Raw genomic sequence first — 13,339 nt, forward strand, 5'->3', positions numbered from 1 at the left:
GGTGGACAATTTCAACATCATCTGGAAAAGTCGTGTTACGTGCCTGCTTCCGTTTCATTAATAATAATGTAATTTAATAATTTTATGTTTATGCGTGTTAGCATTAAGACATTAATTTTATTCTTCAATTCCGCTTTAAAAATTCAGAAGTCTATTCTAATTGTAAGATACGCTGATGAATGTTTGTTGTTTTTTCTTGAGGTATTGGCTGTGTTACCCGGAACGAATTCGAACCAATAAACGTAACCCCATAAAACAGTCATCCTTCCTTGGTCATAAGTAATGTTTATATATATATATATATATATATATATATATATATATATATATATAATCGCTGCAATGACGCCATTTGGCGACTGAATAGTGAAGTAGACGGCACGTGCCATAGTTGTGTCATATAGGGCACTTCATTGTGCAGTAGTGTGTAGAAGAATGATCTACTTCTCGTTTTGTGATTGAAGCTTGTGTTTGATCATGGCTGGACCAAATACGGCATGTTATAATGTTTGAATTTCACCAGGTACACGTACATTCAGAAAACGCTTCGGCACCAAACATCAACGGAATACATGGTCATGGTGCTCTGGATATGTGGAAGTGCCAGAGGTGGTTCCAGAAGTTTCGATCTGAGGATACTAGCCTCACTTATAAGCCACAAGAAAAGAGACTTGTGCAACTGGACAACAATGCCCTGAGAGGAGCAGCAGTGGAGCAAATCCAATACAAACTGTTGAAGAACTAGCGAGCAAACTCCATGTCACCAATTCTACCGTTCACTGTCATCTGCAGGATTGCGTACGTGTCAAAACCAGGTAAATGGGTACCCCATGTGTTAACGCCTCAACAAAAGCAACAGCGAGTGGATATCTGTAGTTCCCTGCTCACTCTTCATATACATGAATCATTTTTATACATGGTGACAGGGGATGGAAAGTGAATCCTCTACCATAACACTACACGAAAACTCCAGTGAGTACGTAAAGGAGGAGAGGCAAATGGAAATATGCCAAAATAGATACTCCATGCTCGGAAAGTGAAGAGAGTTCGATGGAGATTCGTGGGATAATCCATTTTCAGCTTTTGCCACGTAACCAAACAAATAACGCAGGTTTATACTATCAGCACCTTGAATCCCTACAGATTGCATTGTTGGAGAAGAGTCTTGCTCTGATTCATCGCAAGGGTATGCTCATTCATGGTAATAATGCGCGTCCACACACGGCAAGAAGGACTTGTGCTAAGGTCCAGGAATGTCTCTGGAAGAAAATCTCTCACTCAGCGTTTTCACCAATCTTGCATCAATAGACTAGTCTTTTTCGCAGCCTGCAAAACCACCGTTCCGAGAAAACATTGCAAGATGAGGATGTGCGACGAACAGTGACCCAGTTCTTTGCTTTTAAAACCAACGACTTCTTTCTGTGGGGAATTTAACTGGTTAACAGGAAGCAGAGTATTGTGGAGTACAATGGAGACTTGACTAAAGGTAGTATTCACGGCAAGTTATCGTTTTTTGTCTCAGGGTGCAAAAATATAACATTACCTATGGTGACCTTGTATATATAAGGAAGTTCCAGATAGAGCGTCCAGCCGTGTAAATAACAAACGGCTGGATAAAGAAGGATAAAAAAAAAAGTGAGATTGGAAACGTCTGAGGCACATCAAAATACAACGTTCAGGTTGGCTCATACAGCAGTCTATCATGTAGCACTGGCATATCACGCGGAACTTTTAAATAGCAAGTTATATCATTTGATACATCATGAAAAAAGTAACGGAAAGACGAAGGAACAAGCCGTTTGTGTGAGGTGCAGTTTACGAAGACGGTGGAGATTGGAGTTTCATCTTGTTTATGCTTAGATAAAGCCAAATTTTTATTTAATTCGTACATATTCTTTGGGTATTACTAAGTGGTTTTATTACTGATTACTGATCTCGAAGTCAAAGTACCATTCCATAGTTTTTGCTTCGTGAATTAAAATGAACATAAAAAAAAAAAAGAAAAGAAAAAAGAAAAAAGTAGTTCATTTAGAGAAAATTTTCGAATTTCGACAACGTTAAAACTACAATATCTACCAATATTATTTCTATAAAACTTATCTCAGCAAAAGTAAAGTCGATGCTTCTCCTCCCATTTGCAGGCTTTGACTATGCCTAAATGTCATTATCATTTTTTCACAGGTGCCAACACGTAACCGATCGAAGTAGGTGGCGTTCTGATCATTAGTATCACTGGGATTCGAATTCCAATGGCAATTTAAGTTATTGTATAAATTACTCCGGAACAGATTAAAGGGGAAGAAAGCTCCAGACGAGTCTGCACATGTACGACTTAATGTATTAAGGATATGTACTGACATGGACAGTACACAGATGTCTCCACAATTATTTTTATCTCCTACTATATATACATTACAGTATGTATATTTGTGGCACCCTCCACGCTTTAGTACATGTAGTGCTAAGCGATAGCTATTGCCATTTATACTATTTATGTTTACATGAACATCTGTGGGAGATCGCGCACATTGTTCCTTTCCGAAGTGCATCATGCATCATCTGCATTTTGTTATTATTTCTGCTTTCATGTCACAGTAGCTCCACCAACACCTTGCCATATTAACAATAGCAGCAAAAACTCTATCACTAAACTATATCAATTTCGTAAACGATTCCCCAATAAACAACGTTTCCCTACAGAAGTTGTTTGTTTTTTATAATCGTTTCAATGATGTATGATATACCTTTGATTTAAAATTTTAGGGTCTCTCTCTGGTGGACGATACAGAGACCTGCGAAGGAAGCAGAACGCTCTATTCGATATGTTCTCTGGCATTTTTCTATACCATTCTTTGTTTCACCCTTAGCGTTTGCGATTTATAAGCATTGGACGTTTTATCTGAAACACCACCACATCTATGTTCCCCTTAGGTGCTAGACTGTATATAAGATGGAAGTTTGCAATAAAACATCTAAGGGGTAAGGGGGAAAGGAAAGTTTTTATCGCCGTTTACCAATCTACGAAACTGCTGACGTAGAAACTTAAAATTTTGAACAAACGTCTCATCTTGAATCTTATCCTGTAGGTAAATCAGGGTTTTGCACAGTTCGATTCCGAAAGAGGGGAAAGAAGTTCTGATACTTCATTCACCATTTTTCAAAACTTTTGAGCACGAATTTGAAAGCTTTACAAATGTTTTCCTTAAACGTTAGGTTGTAACATGGATTTTTTTGCGAAATCTGATCGTACGGGTTGGGGAAGGGATCTTGAAACTTTCTTGCCCGCTCATCAGGTCTCCGAAAGCTTTGGGCTTAGTAGCTTAAAAACTTTTTTTCAATGTTGTTTTTAATGCTAGGCTGTGCATAAGAAGGGATTTTTGCGAAATTCGATCTTACGAGAGAAAAATGGGATAAACTCTTTTCCGCTGTTCACCAAGTAGCGAAACTTTTAGGCGTAGGAACTTTAAATTTTGTAAAATATTCTCCGTCAATGCTAGGCTTGGCGCTAAGAAAGACGGCTCCAACATCGTTTCCATCGTTCACAAAAATTCTACGGGGAAAAGAGGGACTTCAAAAGTATTTCTCTTTCTTTTCGAAGTTCTCCAGATCTCCAAGATCAGAGTATATGAGACGGAGATTTACGATATGCGACCCCTAAAGTGGAAAGGGGGCTTGCACCTTCTCGTGTCATTTTCCATGCGAAGCTGTTGGGCGTATAAACCTGAAGTTTTGTACAAATGTTGTCAACAAACACTAGAATAAGACTGAGTTCTACGTAATGCAACCCTAAGGGCTAAAGGGACTTGGAGACTTTTTTCGTGGTTCACTAGATCTTCAAAATTGCTGGGAGTGGAAAGTTGAAATTTTATACCAATGTTTTCCTTATACTCTAAACTACGGGTTACACGGGACTTCGTAAAGTTTAATATCTACGAAGGTAGAATGGAGGTTAAAAGTTTTCTCGCTTAAGAAAGCAGAAACTTTCTTTATGTACCTTAAAATATGGGTTAGACGAAGTTTTGAGAATTGTCATTCCAAAGGATAGGTATGGAGACTATAAGATTTTCCAATGCCAAATTCCTTTAGAAATCTGAGCATAGACATATTAATATATGGAATATGAATACCACAACCAAGGAGTTGATTTCGCTAAGTTTCAAGACTGGAAAGAGACGCTTCAAGATGAATTTCGGAAAACTTACTTTTGTGAGGTAAAATTCTGAGTAACCATTTCCGGAAACGGTAATCATCTTTGATTCTGGGTGCAAGAACGCGACTAACTTTGTCTCAACGTTGACACAATTTATTCATGTGCGCCTCTAAAAAATGTATTTCGGGGTGATGGAGATCGACTAAAAGATCTTGTCTAACGATTTGCATGAATTCGGGTGCGAGAAAACGACCGACACGGCCTTGGAGTTCTGGAAAGTTATTTATAAACAAGTGTGTGAAGGTTTATGTAATTCCAGTGAAATCGAGCTTGTATCAACAAGTTCTTTGAAACCACTTTGTACATAACTTTGAAATATTTTCTATATATCGCTGTCCTCGTGTGAAGAACAGGCACTTCTGCCACTATTCAAATATTTCAGTAAAGCTGTTATTTTTAGTTGAAGAATAACATGAATACTACCTACTGAAAACCAGTGGGTAGTAAACCCAGATAACATACTTATAACGTAAGCATCCAATTTCTATGAAGCTGAAAACATATTATTATTAAAAACAGAAGTTATTGTCGTTTATCCCTTCACTCACTCACTCACTCTCACACACTCTCTCTCTCATATATATATATATATATATATATATATATACTCCATGCCACAAATCCGCATTGAAGGATCAGAAATTAAGTGACATATAACTAAAAACTTCAACTGTAAGCAAGACAGAAACAACTTAAATGCATGCTTCTGAAAAAAGCAAAGCAACTTACGCAAGCAACATAAAAATTCTACGATAGATTTACAGTACATACCTAAATTCGCGAAGCCTCCCACACTTAAATTTTCCAACAGCTCACTCTACCTCTTTACTATGTTAAAAACAATTTATCAATACATTTTTGATATAGATATTATTTGTATTTACCGATACTAAAATCAACCCAATTAAAACCGACATATTTTGAGAACTATCAATACTTTTATTTGGAAGACACGGCTTCTTCATTCCTCAGTTCCATAGGAACAAAGAAGTATTACTCTAACAAAGTCTGGCATTTTTCGTTAAAGATTATAACTCCTAGCTTTTACAATAATAAACATGATCATTCTCATTACCTATATAACGGCGCGGAAGACTCGGGTTCGATTCCCGGCGGGAGCTCACATGGTTTGTACCCCATGTTAAGCTGTGTGTTCTTCGGATCTCACAGAAGATATGAAGATCTATAGGTCTCATATAGTTTCAGTGCTGACGGGCATACTAAACTAAAATCCAACCAACCAATTATTTATATAAATAAAGAGTCTAACTTATTTCAGTGTGTTTCAGGTTTCACAGTTTACGAAATTTATTTCAACGCGAATTTTCGTTCATTTTATTCACGAAGATGCAATCTGACTGTTTGAAAGATATACCTGACACAAAATACAGGATGCAATTAAATGGTATGTTAGATGATGACAGCAAAACACAATTTCTTCTTAATACTTTTTATCATGAAAGCTATACACTTTGTGCACTAATGTTCTGTTAATAGCCGTAAATAAAGCCTTAATTTCAGCAATTTAGTCCGCCCCTTTTTCAAGCTTTTAACTTGAAATTCAAAATGAAATAAAACGGCTGTGAGAATAACAAGAAATATATTAAGAAAATTTATCTTTAACAACAGCTACACAGAAAAGCATTTTACAATCAATATGGAGACTTGCTTCTTTTTCCGCATAAAGAGTCCGCAATAATAGATCGATAAATTACATCTACCATTACACTGCAAGTATTAATCTAAAAGTACTTTTGCTGTTTATTTTCCTCTTGTGTCATTTCATATTTTTACCAGGGTCAGTATTAAGTGATGGATTTTTAATTTAATATAACTATCACTCAACTGATCCAGTTACCGTAGAGAGATATGGTACAAAAATATCGATAGTTTCAAAAAGAAAAATCGACAGTAAAAATATTTTCAGAATAATTATTGTGTTTAGGTAATAGATTACTGACCAAGCAACATAGAATTAGGAATTAAATTTCTGGGCTTTCAGCATCTATGGCCATGTTAACCCGTCATGAATGAGGGATGACATCCCTCGGCGATCACACTATCCGAGGATAGGTTCGGAAGAAAGGATTGGAGAGGGAAGGAAGCGGCCTGGAACCTATATGTTAGGTATCATCCCCACATTTGCCTGGTATGAATGAGAAAAACCCAGGAAAACCTTACTCAGGATGGCTGGCCTGAAAAAGCTTTTACACTTTTTCGACCGAGTGCCCCCATCGGGAATCGACACCGGGACCGCTCACACCAAAGGCGAGAGCGTTAGCGACTACGCTACTCGGGGCCACCCAAGCAACACAGCTTAATAATAATAATAATAATAATAATAATAATAATAATAATAATAATAATAATAATAATAATAATAATAATACGGTCTCTACATTGATTAAAGAGTAGTTCTGATTCTCAATTAATTGTTTTTAGGAGGTTAAGTTTCCTTTAAATTCTACATATTCAATCTGTTTACCAACGAACCTCACCCTACCCTAAATATACCCGATTAGAAAGCGTAAACAACATTTGGAAATTAGATAAAAGTTCCACTTCAAGTTAGTATATTATTTGGGTGTTTATTCTTATCTCTCCTTATCAATTTTTTTCTTTTTTAAGTTGTTTGATTTAGTTTTTTTTTCCTTAACCACATAATTTCCTCAGTTACTAGCTAGAACTCAAGTTTCCTGCAACAAAGTACTAGATTATGTAGTTCTCCCGTACAAACGTTCTTTTGTAATTCGGCAACGTTTATGAGTTCGTAGTAAAACAACAATAAACGTTTTTTCGCAGTTGTTCAATATTTTAAAATTCAATATGGTGAATTCACAGTACGAGAAATACATAAAAGACGAAATGTATTTCTCACAACATAAGAGAGCAAATATTTATCGTTTTGGGAACTAGAACTCGAACTACCTATATGGAGACTAAAGCTCTGCTGCTAAAACCATTGACATAAAAACCGAACTTTAATCGTTTATTTAATTTGACGATATGTGTACGATTGCTTCATCTCTTTTTGCAACTAATACGTTACTTGCTTTCTATAGCAGAAAAAAAGAAAGAGATTATCATAAAGAGAACAATACAATATTATAAATAGAACTGTTAATACACAACAAAAATGTATATGTTATAATATCATTAATTAGATCAGCATACGCACATACACATCATACTTCTTGACTGAAATAAAACTGTTTCACTAGCTTTCTATTAACACAAAAGCACAACTTTTAATTAACTATAAAATTATTTTATACTTGCCAATATCATAAAGTTATTTAAAAAAAAAAAAAAACTATATCTATACACTACAATTGGCTTGTTTTAAGTATTTAATTGGCTAACAATAGCAAATTTAGTAGAGAAGCCGACAGCATATAACGTTTCCTAATTGTCATATACATTTCAAAAGTAATCTTAAATATAAAATATGTTGTAGCACTTAAAAGCATTATTCACACATCTCAAAATGTCATGGAAAATGTTATATATATGTATGTTATATCTGTTACGATTTGACAGCTAACATATTCTGGATCAACTACGCTTTTGTATTATTTAATTTATGTTACCGTCAGCCTCAAAGTTTGATCTATAATTATTCCGAACAAAACTGTAAGGAAACAGTATTTAATCGTTTTGGAACCTAAAACCCTATCATTGGCTTTGTGATACTCATCAAATACTTATGTTACCACGCTGTCACTGTTACGCTGCACAGCCTAACTAGGTTACCATTATGATAGTAATTTTTTTTCTCGCAAAAATACTTATACTAACACTTCAAATGCGAAGAAAAACAGCATTGTTTGATTCATCTGTAATTCAACGTAATTCACTTTTTAGGTAATTTTTGAAGAATGGGTCGAGAATCGAGATAAAAATAAAAGAAATTCGCTGGCACTAAGCTTACGGCAGTGTTTGCTGTTGTTCTAAAGATATTGGAATCTATTGCAGTGATGAAGTGTTAAATATTTAAAAACGTCTCTGATTTTGTACTACGCTTACAAGTGACATAAAACGTGAAATCTTGTTTAGCTCTAACATTAATTTATTAACAAAAATTACTAGGTATATTAGTGATGTTATTTCTACCACCAAGCACACTCAAGTTGAACGTAAACAAATACAAAACTACAAATGTTGAAAGACGAACACTGTAAAGCTTAAGTCGTACTAACTCCCTTTAATATTATTACGTCACCTTTAGAATACCAGAAAATGCAATCATAGGCGTGAGTGGAAATAAAATCCTAACCTAATGTTCTGCATACCTTTCTGAAGAGTCGCTGACTTCCTCCTCCTGCTGAAGTTGGATAGTAAATATAGATATTGTGATCTTCTGCTGACACTGGTTTCTCCACAAATGGTTTATTAAAAACAATACCGTTGACTTCCACATGGTCTTCGGATTCAATAAGCTCATGATCTGAAATATTTCGAAACGTATTAAAAACAAAAGATCTAGCAATAATGAACTTAACGCAGTTTAGCGTGGAAAGTTTACCATCTCTTTTCTCAAGTTACAAGTTCTAGAGAGGCAATCTTTTGTAAAGGGATGACTCCAAAATATGTTGAGAGTTTTTACTACTTACAATACTTCGTGATCAAGTAACTTCTAACCTTTTTACTTGTTACATATTGATGTATTCTCGGATATAATTCACCTGACGACGGTTTGTTTTGCAGAATCGCTGCTTTTATGAATACGTGGAGCGAAGTAGCCAGTTAAGAGTGTTAGGATGGGAGACATGGGTAGTTCTTTCATCTGTTAGGCTTGCCAGACAGAGGAGCAGTAGATGTACACACAATGCTGTACACACAATTGTTAACAATTTTATCAAAATGACAGATAGTGCAAGCATAAGAAGATTGTACGCTTAAGCGGCAATCACAAGAAAGAAACAAAATAGATCTTTAGTTTTGAACTTCAATCCTTACGTTATATACCTAGGTATATTATAATCAATTATACTTCGCAAAGCATATGCATAATTTTAGATGTATAATTTTTTTAAACAAATGTTACTAATATTACAAGTTCTTTATATATGTAAATATTAAGTTAGCAGGCAAACAAGTGTATTTCATATTTGATATTACGTTAAATGACTGTTGCTCTGCGCAAAACTAACTTAAGAAATGTATGAACACAACATATCTTAAGTTAGATTTTCCTTACACTAATATTGTTTGCAGTATAGAATGATGATTGATTAGGTTCAGTTTATTCTTTGTTTACTTGAAAAACTGATACAAACCCATAAAATCATACATAAAATCGGTGCCAATAAAACGATACTGGTTCTTAATCACATTAATATTGAGCCATTAAAATACACGAATTACCTTTTATTCACTTGATTTAATAAATATAATGGAGAAGTGTACATTTTACTTCCGCACAAATTTTTCAAGATGTCTACATGCTTAGGTGAATAATTTTATTTATTATATGTTGTCATGACGACGACATCAGGATTAGATTACCTAAAAAAAACATTTGAATATCTTTTTATATTAACATTATAACTATATTATTTCTTTTTCTTTCTCTTCTTTTAATAGCCGATTCAGCCTAGTACCTATTAAAAATGCATTATGACCCAAATTTACAAGTAAAAATATACAACATACTGTTGTATATTATGGCGCTCGACGGACTTTTCTTTTTATTCCATTATTCAATAAAAAGAAAAAGAACTCGGGACCGTTAACCTTTATATACTTCTTAAGTGCCCCTCATATATACAATATCTCTCATATCATAGTATACAAGTATGTCCTTATTTTTACACAACAATTATTATTATTAATTATATTTCTTCATAATCGTCGATTACAAGGCACAACAAAAAAAAAAAAAAAAAAAAAAAAATACGGTCAATATCATAACTCAAGTCTATTATGGACCATAAAAAGGTTAACAAGAATATATGGAAAAAAATATAAATTAAGACTAAGTCCGTAATAATATTTAAATTCAAAGTTTTTTGAAAAACGAATAAATTTGATTTTCATTACTCGTAATTTTTCCATAAAATATGTGACATCAATTTTACATAACTGTCATTACTATCATATGTTTACATTAAAAATATCCTCTTTTATTCTTTAATATTTATATTATTTGCATAAAATTCGAATAGAACAAAAACGTAAAAGTAAGAATTATTTAAATACCAATTTCTTAGAGAAAACATAAATTATTATCTTTAATATATATTCTCGCATTACAAAATGCTTTCAAATATACTATATAACATGAAACACGAATAATGCGATTAATATTGCGTTTCGCAATCATAAGAAATCATATGAATAGTATGAAATACGAATATCAAAGAAATAACATAACATTAAGACATATGTTAATATAGATTGAGTAATTACTATTATAGACATGAAGTCAAAGATAAAATAACAAAGTAAAATACATTAAATCAACTCACATATCCATAAAATATTTCGTTTTTCTCTTTTGAATACTAAGTTCCCTCTGTTAAGTTTCCTTTACATTAGCTTTCGTTATAACTTCAGGAGGAACTAAAGTTTTGACTAAATCCATCCACCGTTTTCTAGTGTTTTCGGTAGGCTGCCATAACTTAATTTCATCAATATTTTGTAATCCTAAAATTTTCCCAGTTCTTATATCCATAAGTTCAAATACTTTAGGATTAATTTGTTTCGTACATAAGTAAGGTCCAGCAAACAAATCGCAAAATTTATATATCCTTTTCAATGATGCATCACTCTGGGGATGTAATCTTGCGAATACCAGATCATTAGGCTGATTTTAATTTTACCCAATTGCAGTTCTTCAACTTTCAAGTTTCGGGACTTGAATTTCGGGACTTCATTCTACGAAAACGTATCATACTCACAAGATGTGAATAATCAGTTTCATTGTTTTCGTTAATTTGAACTCCAAAATGTTGTTCAATCGGTGCGACATAATCTGTCCCATTATGTATATTGGCAGGCGCCACTCCTAAAGTAACCGACACCGAATAATTTAGAAAATATGTGATTTCAGTTACATATTTGACCCAATCACTATGTTTATTACGACAGCAATGTCGGAATAACATTCCAAGGTTTCGATGTATATTTTCAACAACTGAACTGCTGGAGTGATACGGCATTACGAAATGTATTTTGATGCCAGCTGTATTCATGGCACGCATAAATACATCACTACGAAATTGACCTCCAACATCACATAATATATGTTCGACAGGACCACAATGCAGGATGTATACGTTTAAAATACAATTAACTATCGCTGATGAAGTAGCTTTGCGCAAAGGATACGCTACTATATATCTTGTAAAAATGTCCATCACAGTAAACAGAAAAGTTTCACCAGTGGGAGCTCTGGGAAGTGGTCCATATAAATCTATAGAAATGAACGAATGTGGACGTTCAGGTATTATGAATAACATAGGTTTATATATAGATCGATAATTATGCTTGATCTTCATACATTCTTCACAATCATTAATATAATTTTTGATTTGAGATCTAAGTGATTTCCAGTAAAGGATTTATTAATTAAGGAATACACTTTTAAATATCCAAAATGTCCAGTCATCATGATAAGCTTTTAATATGCATGGAACCAATTTTGGTGGAACACAAATTTTGGTCCTATGTTCATATTTGAAGTCCTTAATTACCAAAACATTGTTCGACATTTGATATAGGGTGTTCCAGGAACGAGGCGTTCCAGGAGAGTCACATGTATCTACACATGACGTCAACTGTTGAATGATGTTTGCATAGGGCTCAAATTCTCTTTGGGATTTTTGCAATTCATCCACCGAAATATTGGAAATTTCTTTCTGTAAAATTTTGAAAACATTTATCGATAATACATGATTTTCACTAGGAAATAATCTAGATAACGTATCCACTGGAACGTTCTCAACTCCTTTTATATGTTTGACTTCAAAATCGAAAGATTGCAATTCTAACGACCATCTTAATAAGCGACTATTGTATACTTGTATTTTCTTTAAATGACATAATGAACTATGGTCCGTGATGACAGTAAAATGACATCCACTAAGGTAAGGAGCGAATTTTTGTAACGAAAAACGTACTGCAAGTAGTTCAATTTCAGTAATAGTATAATCTTTTTTCGCATTTTTCAAAGTTCGACTGACACAATGTATTACAGACGGTTCATTAGTAGAAACACCAGGTTGCCAGAGTATCCCAGAAATACCTGTAAGAGCACCATCACATTGAACAAAGAAAGGACGATTATAGTCAGGATGGTTCAAACGAATATTTTTCATAATACATGTTTTTAAACGTTGAAAGCTTTGTTCTTGGGAATCTCCCCATTGCCATGGTACTCCTTTCTTTGTTATCGAAAATAAAGCTTCGGCGATTTCAGCGAATTTCGGAATAGATCTTCTAAACCAATTAAAAAAGACCTAATATTTGCCGAGTTTCCTTTAAGTTAGTAGGAACTGGTAAATCTCTAATTGCTTGCACTTTGGAGTCACTGTAACACATTCCATTGCATCAATTGAGTACCCCAAGAATTCAATGGATTTTTGAAAGAATTTAGATTTTTCAATATTTACTATTAAGCCAAAATTTTCTAACCGCTCGAGAACTAGGTCCAAGTTTTACAAATAATCCTCTGGTGTTTTACCCATGATCAAAATATCATCGGCATAATAGACTACATTGCTACGTAAATCTTGCTTCAACACTTGATTTAAGCAGGATGCCAATGCTGCACTACCATTTATCCATTCAAACACCACACGATTATATTCGTATAACTGACCTTCAAACAAAAAGGCGGTAAAGGGTTTCGAATTTTCATCCTACATAATTTGATTATATGCCATGACCAGATCTAAATTTCCAAACGCGGTATTACCCTGTAATGATGGAGGATATCTTACTTGTTGTAATTTGACATGTGAATTTAATTTTCTGAGATCCATCACTATTCTCAGTTTTCCGTCCTTCTTTGGTACTACGTGCAACGGGTTTAGATGTATACTTTGAGAAGGTCTTATTATTCCTTGCTCTAACATTTCTGATATCTGTTTACGCACGTTTTCTCTAAAACGATATGGGATAATA

General features: G+C 34.0%; 1 protein-coding gene across 21 annotated transcripts in view; it reads right to left on the reverse strand.

The window, feature by feature from the left end:
• Positions 1 to 13,339, reverse strand: part of l(1)G0196 (inositol hexakisphosphate and diphosphoinositol-pentakisphosphate kinase) — a 331,048-nt gene that overhangs the window by 225,430 nt on the left and 92,279 nt on the right. For all 21 annotated transcript variants that reach the window (XM_081736359.1, XM_081736372.1, XM_081736379.1 and 18 more), the window contains one exon: positions 8,503 to 8,657. In XM_081736359.1, coding sequence (XP_081592485.1) covers positions 8,503 to 8,657 — 155 coding nt within the window. The remainder of the gene's footprint in view (positions 1 to 8,502; positions 8,658 to 13,339) is intronic.

Source organism: Thermobia domestica, chromosome 13 (genome assembly GCF_964235325.1).
Source record: "Thermobia domestica chromosome 13, izTheDome1.hap1.1, whole genome shotgun sequence".
Lineage (NCBI taxonomy): Eukaryota > Metazoa > Arthropoda > Insecta > Zygentoma > Lepismatidae > Thermobia > Thermobia domestica.